Source organism: Apus apus, chromosome 1 (assembly GCF_020740795.1).
Source record: "Apus apus isolate bApuApu2 chromosome 1, bApuApu2.pri.cur, whole genome shotgun sequence".
NCBI classification, from domain to species: Eukaryota; Metazoa; Chordata; class Aves; order Apodiformes; family Apodidae; genus Apus; species Apus apus.
The window spans coordinates 124,305,804-124,322,833 of record NC_067282.1 but is presented as its reverse complement, the minus strand read 5'-3'; the positions used below and the strand labels follow the sequence as shown (position 1 = coordinate 124,322,833).

Sequence of the window (17,030 nt, the reverse complement as noted above, 5' to 3'; positions counted from 1 at the left end):
TCTGGACCAGAGACCTCCAGAGGTCCCTTTTCACGTCATCTTTTGTGCAAGTCGGTGCTTGCCCTTCCAGCTAAGCCTGGGCTGGGCGACACAGCGCGAAAACAGCGGCACAAACAAGGGGAAGAGGATCATATCCATGAGACCCGAAGCACTTGCCGAGGAGGAGAACCTGGGGCGCACCTATGGATGCCTGCACGAAGGCACGCACCCCTAGAAGCTCCTCCAGCAGGGGAGCTGCAAGGAGACTGCGGACAGAGCTGCCCGGTGGCTGCAGAGCACGGGGCGCCAGAGGACAACGGCCAGCGCGGCTGCTCCAGCGCCTGGCGGCGGCGGCAGGTCCCTCTGGGGACCGACGGGGGCCAAGAGCCGGCGACGGGGGGCTGGGGGCCGGGGGCCGGCGGGGCTGGGGGCCGGGAGCCGGCGGGGCTGGGGGCCGGGAGCCGGCGGCGCGGGGCAGGCTCAGGAGAGCGCCTGCTCCCCAGCCAGGGGCGCGGGGTCCTGCCCTCGCCCCGCCGGCACAGCCGTTAACCCTGCACAGCCGTTACCGGTGCCCGCGAATAACCCCTGCCCCGCCCCGTCCCGCCCGGCTCTCTCCTGTCCCGCCGCAGCCAATAGGGAGGCGAGCTCCGCCCCGCCCGCCCCGCCCCGCCCCCCGCCGCCGGCGCCGGGCCCCGCCCCCCCCGAGCGCTTTCTCCAATCATTGGCCAGCGGGGACCGCTCCTCGGCGCCGCCCCCTCGCGGGGTAACCTTTGCCTTAGTGAGCGCCGGCCCCGCCCCGCCACCGCCTCCCACCCAATCGGCAGCGCGGCGGGGGCGGGGCCGGGCCGGCGCAGCCAATGGGCGCGGAGGGGCCGCGAGCGGTGCGGGGGCCGCGGGGGCTGGTGCCGCTGCCGGGTTCCGGGAGCCACCGGCCGGTGGGGCGGCCGGCCGAGAAGATGGCGGTGGCGGGGTCCGGCTGGGGCCTGGCGCGGCTGGCCGAGGCCCTGGGCTCGTCGGAGCAGGCGCTGCGCCTCATCCTCTCCATCCTGATGGGTAAGGGAGGGCGGGGGGCGCGGCGGCCGGGGCTGACGGGTCTGGCGTTACCGGGCAGGGCGCCCCGCCCGCCGTTGGGCCGGCCGACCCCTGCGCTCCGCTCCGCTCCGCCGGCGCGCCGTGCCCTGCCAGGCTGCGCGGGGCCGTCCGCGCTGTGCCGGCGCGCAGCCGCCCTCTGCCAGCGCCGCCCCGCCGGGCCACGTGTGTGTGCGCCCGGCCGGCGGGCCGGCCCCGGGCCAGCCCGGGCCACGGCGGGTGGTGCCGCGGGACAAGCCGGGCGGGCGCCGCCCGGGCCGCGGCGGGGCGTTTGGAGCCAGCCCCGCTTGAGCCGGCGGGGCGGGATCCCGGCGCGAGCCCCCGGGGTCTCCCCGCGGGAGAGGGGGAGGCGGCGGGTCCGCCCCTGGGAAGCCGGGGCGGCAGGGAGAGGGGTGCGGGCACCCCGGGGGCAGGGGCAGAGCCCGGCCGCGGCAGCCGCGGGGCCAGCGCCGGTCTGCTTTGGGGCCGTGGCGGGAGCGGCGTTTTCGGGCGGAGGAACTTTGCTGGCGGTTGTCCCGCTGTCGGCGGGTGGGTGGGTGGCAGGTGCTGCCTGCGTATCGCGTTCCCCGGGAGCGCGTGCCTGGCGGGCTGCGGGCCCTGGAATCTCCGCAGCCCCTCTGAGATGCCGCCCCGTCCGAGTGTCTCTGCCCAGAGACCCGAGGAGCGGCTGCAGCAGTCACGGAGCTATGCGGGAGCGGCAGGGCATCCCAGGGGCTGCCAGGGAGGGCGAGCAAAGCCTGCCAACTAAGTGGCCAGAAGGCTTGGGATGTTGTGCTGGTACTCCCAACTTCGATGCCAAGGGTGTTGCAAAACACGCTGCATATGCTTATCTCAACATGAGGTAACTAAGTCACATGTAAAATGGTTAAGGCAGGGCTTGAGTTACTCTGTGGGCTAACAACTGAGGGGGAGTTTGTAGCTCCCAAAACATTAATTCAAGTGTATGTGTACACGCAGCCTAGATAACAGCTCTGCCGGTGCCCACTGAAACCTTGGGGTTTGAAAGCTTTTGGTGTTGTAGTCACCTAACAGGAGCTACAAGCTTTTACCTGAACCTGAAAGTGTTTTTGAAGGGATAAAGCTGCTACTGTGTAATCTGTCAAAGTTCCTTTGGCTAACTAGAAGAATAATTTTTAAAAAGGGATGCAGGAAAAGTTGTGTCACTTCATAACTGTGGTCTGCACCACACTTATTCTGATTAAATGTGCAACATGTAAGTTCAAACCAAAAGTTTCTTCAGGTCAAGGGTAGATACAGGGGATTGAACTGGCTGTAATTTTGAACTTAAGTTAAAAGTCAGTTACACTAAACTTCCTCTGTAAAGAAAAAAAGTAATAGAAAACATATACAGGACATACACAGGAATCAGTGTGAGCTGATCTACCGGGTCTCCCAGATGAATGGGAAAAGTCATCATTGAATCATCAAATGGTTTGGGTTGGAATGGACCTTGAAGATCATCTAGTTCCAGTCCTCCTGCATGGGCAGGGACACCTCCCACTGGACTAGGTTGCTCAAAGTCCTGTCCAATGGCCAGGTAAATGAAAGCAAACCCTGAATGCACCTACTTGCCTTTCTCCCATATCTTTCTCTGGTACTTTAATTACGATCTGATTGAATTGACTTGCCTGACAGAAGCCTAAACCAGAAAAAGCAGATAGTTTACTACCAGGCTAGTCAACTGATCCAACCAAGGGACTAGTCTAACAAGTACCCGTACAGAAGAGGTGTTAGCAGGTATGTGTGGAAATTGCCACATACAGTAGACTGATACTTTTGCAAAATACACCTTGAACATGCTCTCTCTCAGAGTTCCTTCTTATTTCTTGCTAACAGCAAGCTAGAACATGGCACTGGAAGGTTGTTTCCTGCTTGGTTTTCTATGGGTGAGCAAAACCACTTCCTTCTTTAAATGAACAGTGGAGAATTATCACAATTATAAGAAGAGATGCCCACTCATAAAGTCTGAGATGTGTGTGTGTGTCATTACAAATGTTCCACGTAGTGTAGACCCGGCTAAGCTACTGTGATGGCACAGTGACCCTTCCTGATTTAGGGCACCGTCTATTTTGTATAAAGTTATAATGGATCTTCATAATTTATATTAGAGGTCTGGGGATCAGGGACTGGGAACCCACTCACATCTCTTTCCCATGCATACCTGAAATGTGTATCATCCCAGGAGGCTAGAGCTGCACATTTCCTTGTTCTTTCTCCCTCGTTCAGTATCTCTTAATTACATGCAATTGAAGGCATAACTTCAGAGGAAAGGCTTAAAGGCATGCAAAACAGCCTTGCCTACAGTTTGGTTCTCTTGCAGGCTGTGTAGATGGTGCCACTCAGGCAGAGGGGATTGACTCCAGCTTTCCTGCTTAATGCATGAGTAGTAAAGCATTATATATACACACCATTACATTGAAAGGGAGGGCCAAGCACCATTCTGGAACAACACAAAAATGAGCAGAGTTCCTTAACCCAGCTCGAGCAATGAAATGTTGATTTAATTGCAGCTTAGCTTACAATCCCTTTAATGTGACTGAAAGCCCCAAGCCTGCTGGTAATGCAACTACTGCTGATGACCACTTTGTACAATGGCATGGGGTATAATGAAAAGCATTTCCAAAAGCTGGAAATGGCTTTAGGACAGGCAAGAGATGGCTTTTCCTTTATTTCCTCCTGTTTGCATAGATTCAGGAAGAAAATTATTTTTGTTGGCAGCAGCTAATATTGCTGAATTATTTCAGAGCAAGACCGTGAGGATGAAGCATGGTACTCCATTCCAAAGACGGATTTAAAACTTCTTGCTTATTTCTTCTTCTTCTATGACTCAGTTCATCATCTATACTGTGCGGTTCTACTGTGACAACTGTTTCTAGAGGTTCACTGTTTAGCAGATCACCAGAAACTGGTAAAAACAGCATTCTGAAAAAGAGGAAGAATCACAAAGAAGTTTGCAACATCTTACATTAATTTCCAGAGAAGGCTGTTGTTGTTGAAAAAATAGGACTCTGTTGACACAGAGTAAGTCTGTTCATGATCTGAAGTAACCAAACAAGGTCATTTAAAACTGTTAACATTGTGCCACTACTGATAAAAGTTTCAATACAGGGGAGAAGGAGAAAGGAGGAAAAACTGAGGTAGTCCTAAATCGTAACAGTGCATTGCTGAGCAGATTCTGGGGAATTTAGTCACAGCTTTATATTTAAATCTGAGACACCTTTCATACTTCCTGCAAATTTGAAACTGGATTAGATTCCATTACTCAGAAGATTAAAAATTTACTTCAGACTTCCTGTATGTGAAAAGTTGCATAAATGACCTTAGAAGAATTTAAGCCATAATTTGGCAAGATTATCAACAGCAGTAATACTTGAAGGATAGTTCTGAACCCCATCATTTAAAATATTGTGGTATGTCTCATACACTCATGTCTGTCAATCATATTAAAATGTCTTTTGAGAGATGTTACTCTACTTTGCATTCTTCAGGAGGTCCAGGGCTCAGTGTTCACCCAGGAGAAACTCTGTCTTTAGGTCGGGTTGGAAGACGCCAGTGATCCAGTTACTTTCTGGTTGCTGGATTGAGCAACACAAGCCAACACTGACCTAGCCCATGGGTGGAGAGGGGGAGTCCCTCCAGCAATGGCAGGGAGAGAAGAGGATTTCTGTTCTGCTGCTCTTGTCTTTCAGGATAGGAGATAGATTTCCTTCCTCTGTCACTACTCAGAGTGTAGGCCAGGGTGCAGAAGGCCTCGTGGCTCTGTGTTTTAAGACTTTAGGCTGAGCTTATTTCTTGTGTAGCTGTATCATCCCAAAGAATTATAGATGTTTATCGGGCCATGCTATTACACCAGGGCTTGCAAGCTATCTGGCATGCTCTGCTGGATGATGTGGATGGAGGCCAACATACTCTTTATAGCCGAGCCAGAACGGACCCTGCTGATCTGCCCAGACCTGCCAGGAAAAGGACTGGGGAAGCGTTCTCTCATCTACAGATATAGCAGTGACCTGCAGAAATTGGCACATTCTTCTGAATAGGTGCTGAAAACCTGCTGCTTTGCTTGCAAATGGCCTTACCACCTCCTCTTCTACTTCTTACCATTTTTTTACATCCTCTGTTTATTCCTGTGCTCTGCATCTTGAAGATATTTTTGACTCAGTGAAATTCTCACTGTGGTCACCCAGAGCTGATGACTTATCCCAAATCAAATCCCCAGCTGGTCAGCCAAGCAAGAACCTTACTGAAGGGGAGGCAAACAACTGGTTTCAATGGGTAAGAGACGAGAGAAGAAGTTGTAAGAGGCAGCACTATCCCGTCACACGTGCTAAAATCAGCCCTGTCACAGAGCACTCTTGTGCTGCCTTTTTTAACCTCTTAAATTCAAATACACATTATTCCTTAAAAAGAGAGAGCTGCATAACACTACCCACTTACTGTGTCTACATTAGCAAGTAAAATGGTACAGTAGGAGCAGACCTGTAGTGCAGACTAGTTTGTTTGCAGTACCTGTTGGGATTGGGGCATTTATTTTGGGATTGCTTCAGTCCAGTCATACAGACTGAGCATCCATTGGAGTGTGTTTTCAGTTCAGTTCAGTTTTGTCTGAAAAGAGACCTGTACACGTGCTTTGAGACAGTTCTGCTATGCAAACTAAAGCACCATAAGTGGGCTTAAAGTACACCCTGGGCTGAATTAAAATACTCATGTATACACCCAGTGTTAAACAAGGTGTAGGGCTTTTCCAATATTATAGACAGGACAAGATAATTCCTTTGAAGTGAAGATAAAAGGTAAGGCTTGTGTTTTTACATCTTTTTCCTGTTGTCCTCTTCATTTTAGTTTTAGCATTCTTATAAGAAAATAGAGACAATTGGTCTGCTAAATGTTAACAAAGGTGGATGGAGTTAACTGATCAGTAAAAGGGAGAAGAGGATAAATTGTCTGATCTGCTCTCTTGGAGGTGAAATGAAGCTAACGCATATGAAAGGGGAAATGAAGAGCAGAGATGAAGAGTATTTTTGAGGTTCTTACTTGCAGCTTTATCTCTGGAAAAAGACAGGCATCTTAATCACCCATTCCAGAAGATGGTGAATGTGACAGCACTATTTTTGCTTGAAGTTAGAACTGTTCTCCTGCCTAATCCAGCCTCTTGATCATTTACTTTTTTTGCTCAGTTAGATTCTTGTGTTTGTGGACAACCTGGGCATTGTGCAGCTGCGTGTTACTCTCCCAAATGGCTGTGGTGAAGAAGCTGACCTTGTTACTTCCTTCCAGTGCCAGGGTTCTCTTAACTAGAGATCATACTCTTGTTCCCATGAAGTTAAAAAAGAAAAGGAGGAGTTCGGCAGCAGCAGCTTGTTTCCCGTCACGTCCTCAGTAAGAAGCCCAGGAAGTGTGGGCTAGATGAGTGGACAGTGAGGTGGATTGAGAACTGGTTGAGTGACAGAGCTCAGAGGGTTGTGATCAGTGGAGCAGGGTCGAGTTGGAGGCCTGTAACCAGTGGTGTCCCCCAGGGGTCAGTACTTGGTCCAGTCTTGTTCAACATACCCATCAATGACCTGGATGAGGGGTCAGGATGTATCCTGAGCAAGTCCTCTGATGATACCAAACTGGGCAGGGGGGCTGACACTCCAGAGGGCTGTGTTGCCATCCAGTGTGACCTGGGCAGGATGGAGAGCTGGGCAGAGAGGAACCTCATGGGGTTCAACAAGGGCAAGTGTAGGGTCCTGCACCTAGGGAGGAGCAACCCCATGCACCAGTATAGGCTGGGGGGGGACCTGCTCAAAAGCAGTTCTGAGAAGGATCTTGGGAGTCCTAGTAGACAATAATTTAACCATGAGCCAGCAATGTGCCCTTGCTGCCAATGGTATCCTGCGATAAGGAGGAGTTAGGCCACACATTATGTATCCACATTAGGAAGAATGTGGCTAGCAGGTTGCAGGAGGTCATCCTTCAACCCGGGTTCTGCCCTAATGAGGCCAGATCTGGAATACAGTGTCCAATTCCACATCTGAAATACAGTGTCCAATTCTGTGCTACCCAGTTTAAGAGAGAGAGGGAATTACCGGAGAAAGTCCAGCGCAGGGCAACAAAGATGGTTGGAGGATTGGAGCTTCTCTCTTATGAGGAAAGGCTGAGAGAGCTGGGACTCATTAGCCTGTAGATGAGAAGGCTGAGGGGAGACCTTATGAATGCCTCTAAGTATCTAGAGGGTGTGTGCAAGGAGGATGGAGCCAGACTCTTTTCAGTAGTTCCCAGTGACAGGACGAGGAGCAAAGGGCACAAGCTGAAACACAGAAAAACTTCTTTACTCTGAGGGTGACAGAGCACTGGAACAGGCTGCCCAGGGGGGTTGTGGAGTCCCCTTCTCTGGAGACATTCAAGACCCCCCTGGATGCAGTCCTGGGTAATGTGCTCTAGGGGATCCTGCTTTAGCAGGGCAGTTGGACTGGGTGATCTCTAGAGGTCCCTTGACAAATCCGTGATTCCATGAGCTAATTTTTCCCTTTTTTATCAATTGCTAATTCCCTTCTATAGAAGGTTTATCTGGAGGCAAAAACAGACTGCATGCAGACTACTTTTTAACTCCATAGTATGTAGAGAGCAGAATTCATTTGGAACAATGGGTCACCTGTTTTCTCTTGGAGTGTACTACAGGTAGTTTCTTGCCTCAGTCAGCTCTGCCCAAGGGAGCTGCAGAAGAGGATTTTGGGCAGCCTGGGAGCTGCTGAGCTCAGCAGCAAGGAGCAGGGATTTCAGTCCTGTTGCTTCTGAATAGCAAAAGGGAGTGCTGCTGTTATTGGTAGGAATAGCTCATTAATTAATTGGTAGTTTATGAGTGTTCAGAAAACACAGGCCACAGCGGAATGATCATTGCTGTTAGGGGGTTAAAGGTTATATCTGCAGTGTGGAACTGGCACAGCTGTAAAACTAAGAAAATTATCTAGTGTGCAGCAAAACTGTAACTAAATTGCAGTCCAGAGTACTGCAAGTTGCTCTGGATATCAGGAGAGGTGGTGATTTTTTAACTGAAAGAGCACCCGTGTAGTACAAGACTGGGATTTATATTTGTGGCTTTATAAAACCATTTATTCTGCACATACTAGTAGCTCTATATTTGCAAGGGCTCATTATTCTTTCTCCTTCAGAGTAGCATTAACCAAACCACTATATGATCTCGTGTGTAGAGGTAAAAAGGAGTATGCATGGCAGGTGAGACAAGTCTTTTTTTAAAGAGTATGAACACTAGTTGGGGATGGGAGAAAATAAATTGTCTGACTTTTAGAAACCCAAGGCACGTTTCAGTACTCAGTCATAATGTAATTCTTTCTACAGCAATGGCTGAAGCTAAAAGACAAGTGTATTTTTTTTCTGATAAAAGCTGAATGTTTTGTGAGATTGTACTGATTTTTGAGAGAGTGGGAAACCCTTGAAAATGCGGTTTTAAAACCATAAATGTCAGCAAGCAGTAATAAATGGTTCTTTGCCTATATTTCAGATTGGCTCTGTCTTCCTGTTGCTCAAAAGGTGGCAACATTTTTCAATTACAAACCTCAGTATTTTAACTTTTGATGGTTACATTTTATATTTTTTTTACCAGTTCCCATTTCACGAAGTCAGTTGTCGATACACTTCTTAAACTTTGGCAGGATGATTGATGTGTGAAAAAAAAAAAAAATCCCCATCTATATGTTTCTACATATAAGGCTGTTAGACAATATTACTTACTTCTTGGTTGTTTTGTGTTTTTTTTTAAATAATGTTAATTGCTGTAATTATTTGAGCTACTCCTGTATCCCTAGAGAGCCCATGTGATGAACTTCCTTTGCTGATTCCCTCTTTGCCCCTCAGCTGGCATTCAGGGGCAGCAGAGGCACATCCCTCTGCTCCTGGTGTTGGAGCAGGAAGGGACGGGGTGGGGGGGTTGGGTGAGGCATTTTGTGGGGGAATTCTTCCCTGCAGAAGGGAAGAGCAAGCTGGATGAGCGTGCAGGAGCGAGGTTGCCAGGTTCTGCAGGAGAAGGGCAATGGTATGTGGGGCTGGCCCGGCTGCTTGGACCCAGAAAGCAGCCTGGGGCGTGGAAATCAGCATAGGACACAAAAGGAGGAAGGAAAAGGAACAAGGAGGCAGGGAAAGACCAAAAGAGGGGTGGCAAGAGGCTGAGGAAAGGGTAACAGGAGCTCCGTTTCAAGAAGCAGCAAGAACACAGCTGGGCTCAGGAGAGTATGCTGCTGTCTGGGACAGAAGGGAGCCCAAGAGTCCCAAACGTCATGGGGGTTTGGCAGGGACAGGGAGGGCCTTGAAGTGGCTCCAGTGACACCTCAGTCTGTCAGCACTGACAGGCGGCAATCTGTGCATTTTACACAACGTGGCAGTTTCTCCTTCCCTCTCACAGTAGTGATTAGATTCAGCCTTGCTTGTTGGAAGCCTTCCATCCATCAGGCACTTCTTGGCAAGATGTGGGTTTCATCACCTTTTATTACTGCTCCATATAAAAACTTGACTACCTGCTGCTGCTATTACTCCATTAGTGCAAGTATCAAAGATCTATTCACTGCTACAGAATTCAGCTAGCCTAATAAGCAGGGTGGGTACCAGAGTGGTGGTTTGGGATGTCCTGCCTTTTTTCTTTTTTCTTTTTTTCTTTTTTTTTCTTTTTTTTTTTTTTTTTTTGTAGAAGGTGTGGTTCAGTTTTGGTTTTAATCACGATGAAAGAACACAAGCTTGCAAAGGAAAGCAATAAGTAATGAAATGCCTGAATTAAAGTTCCTTCTGCTATTGCAGGTCTGCTCGTTGTGCCTGCCTTTAGAAGCAGTAGAATCATAGAATGGTTTGGGTGGGAAGGGAGCTTAAAGATCACCTAGATCCAACCCCCCTGCATGGGCAGGGACACCTCCCACTGGACCAGGTTGCTGAGAGCCCCATCCAGCCTGCCCTTGAACACTTCCCATCCACAGCTTCCCTGGACAGCCTGTTCCAGTGTCTGGAACTATAATTGTGGGAACAGATTTCACATACTCATGAGATGGACAATGATTCCTGTGTCAATATGTATTAAAACGTAATATATTATTTGTGGAATACGTGGCAATGTTTATTGCATGCTGCATGAAGCTCACCTAGATGATGGAATTTAATTTACCCATGGATTTCTGTATGGCACGTCTCACCATGCTATCACAGTGCTTCACAAACGTTTGCTTCTCACTGGAGCCACAGATGAATAATCTGGAGGCATTCCTAAATTAGACTGGGAGCTAACATGCAGAAAATTCTAGGAAAAAACTCCTTCCACTTATCTTAGCTGCTCTATATGAAGTGCTTCTGACTTTGTTTCTTTTTAAAAATACTACACGCATAGTCTCAGTGGATTTTAGTTACAGCTTTGTGTGCCCAGTAGTTCACAAATCAGATGCAAATTTGAAGTTGGAGAGGTAGAAAAGAGTGTGCTACTGGAGGTCACTTAAGGAACTCTGGGACTAAAGGTGGTCAGCATCATGTAAGAACTTATTGAGGTGGGAGAGGGGATTGAATTTTTTAAGGACAGTGTGATGGTATTATAAAATTCCCCTCCCCCCCTTGTTTTTTTTTGTTGTGTTGTTTTGTTTTTTTTTAATCTAGCTTTTCACCACTTTCACTGTGTTTGTCACAGAATTTGGAAATGAATCAGAGATTAAAGTCTGATTCATGTATTTCAGCATTATCTGTCACATGTGTTGAATGAAGCCAGTAACTGTAATCCTGGAATCACTTGCACTTCAGTGTCAACTTTGATATGTTCCTGTTGAAGTATTTTCTTCTGTGTAACATACAGAGTAATTCATCTGGCATCTGTCTCCCCAGATGGAAATACAATATCAGGAATGTATACTGTGACCTGTGTTGAATCTGTGTAAAGTACATGTTCCTAATAACATGCTGAAGGAAGCTATCATCTGGACCATTACAAATGTCTGCCTACACTCATTTACAACTCTTTAATCTTTATTTCTCTCCTTTTCCTCCTCTACTCAGGATATCCTTTTGCCTTGTTCCAGCGCTATTTCCTCTTCCAGAAGGAGACCTACCTCATTCATCTCTACAATGTGATCACAGGACTTTCAATTGCTTACTTCAATTTTGGTAAGATTAATTGGGGCAGGGAGAGCTGCCTGGCCCAGGGCGTGTTGTGGTTAGGGAGGACCTGTAATGTCATTTCTGCTTCATCTCTCTCTCTCTCTCCCGTCCCACAGGGATGCAGTTCTTTCATTCCTTGCTGTGTGTCCTAATCCAGTTCCTCATACTGAGACTAATGGGTCGCACAGTCACTGCCGTCTTCACCACGTTCCTCTTTCAGATGGTAAAACTCTTTCTTACTGCATCGGGTTGTAGAAAGGAGCCCTCTGTTGAGTTTTGCGCTTCCCAGTAGCAACCGTGGGTGGAAAAGTGGAGACAGATCAAAACCAGCTGGAGGAATTTGTTTAAATAACCCAAACAATGCTTTTTTTCCAGACATACCTTATGGCTGGATATTACTTCACAGCCACGGAGCATTATGACATCAAGTGGACAATGCCACACTGTGTCTTGACACTCAAGTTGATTGGTGAGTGCCACCTCCTTCCTATTTCTTGCATTCTACAAGCCTCAAGGACAAGAGGACTGCTTGTTCAGCCCAGCCAGCCCATCCCAGGGCTTTACATAGTTGTTTCCCACCTCTAGGTCTGGCCATCGATTACTATGATGGAGGAAAAGCTCCGGTGAGTAAGACACCATTTCTCCATCATTCCTCCTCCCCTCTTCTGTGCCATTCTGGTCAGCTAGAGGTCAGAACATCAAGTTCAAAGGATGTGAGTTAGCAAGCTCCATTCATTGTTTGGTAAACCACGCAGCTGAGTGGGGAGCTGTATCCGTGTCTGGGGGCACTGAACTCTGGAGTGGAAAGAAATAATTTGGAACAGAGACAGTAGTGATTAGAGATGGACAAAAGTTGTTTCAATCGTGTCAGAATATTATTCTGCCCCCTTGCAAATTCCATCTCCTTCCCCCAAATCTATTGCTTTAGATTCCCAGTCCCCAAATGCTCTGTGTCTTGTGGGTAGTGTACCTTTAGCTTGCAGACCATCAGCACTGGATCTTAGCTCCCATCTTCCTTTTCCTTGTTTAGTCTACTGTATCCTTGTGAATTGTTGCCCTTTACCATTTGTTAGGGCCCTGTTTTTAGAGCAGTGAGAGAAGTTGCACAGCATGTGTGGGAGAAGGCAGAACACTTGCTACAGTCTCCTAATCCTGCATGAAGTATCTGCGTTCCCCATCTCCTGTTTGGGGCCTGACCGAGTTTTTAGCATCCATGGAATCACTGCTGACTGCAAGAAAACAAGGTTGAGGTGAAATTTCCAAAGCTGAAGTTTCAAGTATTTAAAGACAATGAATTCTTGCATCAAGAAGTAGGAATTGTAGGACAATAAGGTCTTGAGAGAGTACATGTGATTGCAGTCAGAGACTGGGATAGGTCAGGTACGGCGCTTTTACTGTGCCAGCAGGGATGCATGTCAGTAAATCCCTTCCATGTTTTGAGCTTATTTGGGAATAGAGATCTGTGCAATGGGTCTCAACCATTGGATCTTGTTGCTATTTAAAGGGGTGGGCATAGACAGGGCCGGAGAGAGGAATGGACCTGAAGTACAAAGTGGAAAGTTCCATATACGTGGAGAGCAAGAACTGAGACCATTAAGGAAGTAGGTTGAGAACGTAACATCCAGAGCTAGAATGAGATCCCCTAGGATGATATTAATGCCACTGCCTTTGGTGCAGGAGTTCCTGACCCCTGAGCAGCGGCAGTTTGCTGTCCGTGGAGTTCCTACCTTGCTGGAGGTCTCAGGATTCTCCTATTTCTATGGTGCCTTCATGGTGGGGCCTCAGTTCTCCATGGTAGACTATCAGAAACTGGCAAGGGGTGAGATGACTGACGTTCAAGGCCAGAGACCCAATAGGTAATAAAAAGCCATCTAGCTTCTCACCTTCCTAAGATCCTAGAATGCTGAATCCTTCACACATTCCCTGCAGCAGAGTGCCTTCTTACCTGGACATTAAAGTGCTGTGGCCAAAAGTGATTTATAAAACATGGCAACTTTGAAAAGCTGCTCGTAACTCTCTGCTTCATGTCCTAGCATTGTTCCAGGGCATGAACATCAACAACCATTTGACATCTTCAGCGCAGACTTAGTCCCAGCGTGGTAACATTAGCATGCCAGCTTCCAAATGGAGGCATCTGCTGCAGTGGAAGATGGTGACTCCCTATCGCTATCTCCCCTACCTCCTCTTCTCAACTTCTGTTTTTAAAATTATGAGTTTGACAGTCTCTTTCCAAAGCTTTTCTTTGACCTTCATATTTTTCCTTCTCAGTTTTGTACCTGCTCTCAAGCGCCTGAGTTTGGGTCTCTTGTTTCTAGTAACCTATACCTTGTCAAGCCTGTACATCTCTGATGAATACCTCATCTCAGATGACTATATGGTATGTATGCAGTTGGCAGTTCTGGGGTGCAGAAGAGTTCCCCTTCTCTGGTGGAATCACAAGAGTGGAATATCTTTTTTTTTTAATTTTGCCTCAATTTAATAATAAGTCAGCAACTAGTGATAAGCCTTTCCACAACTGATTTGGCTTTACTGCCTGTCCTGTGTGCTCCATTTAAAGCAGAACTGGAATGTGTTCATCTGAACAGAACCTGATGAAAACAACAGAGAATTAATCCTGGTTTTGGAAACCTAACGTGTTCTGTGACTTTTGAATGACCTTCCATTTAAACATTACATGCAAAGAGCTTGACTAGAGTAACTTGCAAGGCTTAAGAGCAACTTTGAAGTTCTTAGAAAACTCCTAACAAGTACATCCTACCTGCAGATAGTCAGTGTTTCTGTGTCAGTATGAATAAATTCTACCATGATTATGCCATGATCTCAGCGTCTTCCCAAAGTACCCATTTCAGTATATCCAAATATTCCCAAAGGAAGGAGAATGAGATGTAAATTTGCATAAGCCAGGAGCCTGGCAGTCCAGTCCATACAGCAGTCTCAACACATACATCAGATTAAAACGAACAACAGTTATGACATCTTTTCTACCTTGTCTCATTATTGCCACTCAGCTCTGGCTTTTTTTTATTCTATTTCACTCTTCTCTCTGCAGGAGAAGCCTTTCTGGTTCCGCTGTGGTTACATATTGATCTGGGGAAAAATGATACTCTACAAATATGTAACCTGCTGGCTTGTTACGGTGAGTCTAGATGTCATTCCAGAAACAAAAGACAAATGAAGAAAGGTAGCACCTTTGTATGCTCTTGGACTTAGCACTAAATTGAAGTCATCCAAATATCTGGAGATCAGTGCAGGTCAGTTTAGCTTGCTTCAAGTTCACAAAGGCTGGCTAACAAAAAAGCAGGCAGTTTTTAATCCATTTGTTCCATCTGCAGTAGTGTCTCTCCTCAACACGGTGAGAGTCAGAGCTTCCCCAGCTCTGCCTTACCACAAAAATAAAGGGGGGCCATGTTTTCTTCTCACCTCTCTCGTGAATTTTTTTGCATAGGAAGGTGTCTGCATCCTTGTTGGTCTGGGCTACAATGGGAAGGACAAGAATGGAAAGCCTTTGTGGAATGCCTGTGCCAACATGAAGGTCTGGCTGTATGAGACAACACCTTTGTTCACAGGGACCATTGCTTCTTTCAACATCAACACCAATGCTTGGGTGGCCCGGTGAGCAGGACAAAAATCCCTTTCTGTAATGTGTTGGTATGGTCTGTGACAACAGAACCAAGATCCTAGGCTGAGAGGGAGCACTAGAGGAAGAATATACCAGTTTTCAGTTCTTAACACACTTTATTTGCTGCTGTCACATTTGAAACTGGTTACTGGGTTAGACAGATCTTTTCATTCCACCTGAAAGGGCAGTTCATTAATCTAGGCAAGCCGTTGATGGCAGCAGGAGGGCAGAGGTTACAGTGGGACTACAGCAAGCCCTTCAGCTGCCTGGTCAATGGCCACAGAAGTGCTCTGACAGCGGGTTCCTGCATCGTGCCTCTTGAATGCCTCCTGTGCAATGACTCAGCCGGGTTTGGGTTCAACACAGTTGCTGGGACACACCACTGAATTGGAACACACCTTCACCTCTGTGTGCATTGTTGGATGAACCACTTCTCCCAATTAGCTGGCATTTCTTTTAAGAAAAGGGCTGAGGTACACTTTGCCCTGGCACGGGGAGCCGTCTTGCTGTTTCTGTCACCACAGGGTGTGCAAAGGCGTATGGTCCCCAGGGCCCTGCACCTCTGGCACAGCGAGGGGAGGACAGACAATAAACTGGAAGCACTTTGAGTTTGTTTCTTTTCTGCTCTAGCTACATCTTCAAGCGCCTGAAGTTCCTGGGTAACAAACTGCTGTCACAGGCACTGGCCCTGTTCTTCCTGGCCATTTGGCACGGGCTGCACTCTGGCTACCTGGTGTGCTTTCAAATGGAGTTGCTTATAGTCATCGTTGAAAGACAGGTGCGCTTTGTCTGACTTCCCAGAGTGGGGTGGCCTGCCTTAGCCTTTCCCTGTGAGCCTGGGAACAGCCCTAGTGAAGGCTTTCCTTGGATTAAATATGAAACATAGCTGCTTACTGTGGAATTGTTTTTAAAACATGATGCAGTTCTGTGCTCTGGAGTTCAGTAGGTTGCTTGCTTCTGCATGGGCAAGCCATAAATTTGAGTGGAGGAGCTGACAGGAAGAAAAATGGAGAGCCTGGCATATGAATAGAGGGCAACAGAAGTTCTTGGCAGCTGGAAAGGTTGGAGGACAAGCACATGGGCTGAATGCCTCTGCTAAATCTCCCAGTACTGAGAGAACAATATTCCATATTTAAGCTTTTTTTTTCCTTAATTAAAACATTGAGCAGGATGGGAGATGTAAATATTTTAGACTGACTGCTTACTAAAATTCATTTTACACAGATACTTTGGCCCCAGAGCCTGCAAATTTAGCCATAGGACGCCCAACTAAGGAGGCTTCTGGTTTTTCTTTGAATTAGGTCATAAACCTTGTTCGGGACAGCCCTCCCCTGAGCACTTTGGCCTCCATCACTGCCTTGCGGCCCATCTTCTACGTGCTACAGCAGGCTAACCACTGGTTGTTCATGGGTTACTCTCTGGTGCCATTCTGCCTTTTCACCTGGGACAAGTGGATGAAGGTATTTAGTAGCCACAGACAGGCAACTCGTGAAACCCACCCTTTTCCCTCCATGCCTTCTCAGCTGTTCTTGGCTCAAAGCTGCTCGCTGATCCTTAACCCTGCCTTTCTCTTTACAGGTGTATAGGTCTGTTTATTTCCTTGGCCACGTGTTGTTCTTCACCTTACTGGTGGTGTTGCCTTACATTCGCAGATTAATTGTGCCACGAAAAGAAAAGCTTAAAAAACCAGAATAACAGCCAAAAGGTAAGGCTGTATGATGTGGAGGGAATCCCACACTCGGGCAAGGAGATGAAGTGGGGCAGCAATGTTACATGCCAAGGTGAAAGGAAAACACAACCACCACTGAAATCCAGCACTTCTCTCTTTTTCAGACTGTACCACCTGTGCATTTGTAGGAGTTGATCTAACACTCCAGAAGGAAAGCATCACCTGCCAAGTTTTCTGTGCTGAACTACTTTTCTGATGACAAGAAGGGGGAAAGAGAAAGCACAGGGTCAGAGACCCAAAAGGAGGGGAATGGAGTAAGCCTCCTTCCAGATCCTCCACCTTCTATATGTTGCCTTATCTCTCTGCCTCCCTCAGTGGACACTTGTATCTCTCTGCTGATCTCAGATGATTGTAAAACACTCACGGCAGGCACTGTATTGCATTGGAGCCACCTTCTGACTTTTCTACGTTTGTCATCCAAGATAAAAAACTGCTCCTGGTCTTTTTCAAATCAGCTTCAGCTCCTTTCTGCTCAGGTGCCTGGGTGTGGGCGTGCAC

General features: G+C 47.6%; 1 protein-coding gene across 1 annotated transcript; it reads left to right on the top strand.

Moving 5' to 3' along the window:
* The first annotated feature begins 836 nt into the window (after window positions 1–836).
* Window positions 837–16,983, top strand: LPCAT3 (lysophosphatidylcholine acyltransferase 3). Its single transcript, XM_051616165.1, has 13 exons — window positions 837–1,032; window positions 11,083–11,190; window positions 11,301–11,407; window positions 11,560–11,653; window positions 11,770–11,807; window positions 12,862–13,040; window positions 13,453–13,561; window positions 14,234–14,320; window positions 14,630–14,796; window positions 15,434–15,581; window positions 16,105–16,263; window positions 16,382–16,508; window positions 16,637–16,983. The coding sequence occupies exons 1-12, from the start codon at window positions 837–839 to the stop codon at window positions 16,496–16,498; spliced, it is 1,509 nt and encodes a 502-aa protein (XP_051472125.1). The 3' UTR covers window positions 16,499–16,508; window positions 16,637–16,983.
* The last annotated feature ends 47 nt before the right edge of the window (window positions 16,984–17,030 follow it).

Coding starts and splice junctions, on each gene's coding strand:
- LPCAT3 (XM_051616165.1), top strand. CDS start 837: ATGGGCGCGGAGGGGCCGCGAGCGGTGCGGGGGCCGCGGGGGCTGGTG. Junction 13,041..13,452: donor CAAGGCCAGAGACCCAATAG/GTAATAAAAAGC, acceptor TTTCCTTCTCAG/TTTTGTACCTGCTCTCAAGC. Junction 16,264..16,381: donor CCTGGGACAAGTGGATGAAG/GTATTTAGTAGC, acceptor TTCTCTTTACAG/GTGTATAGGTCTGTTTATTT.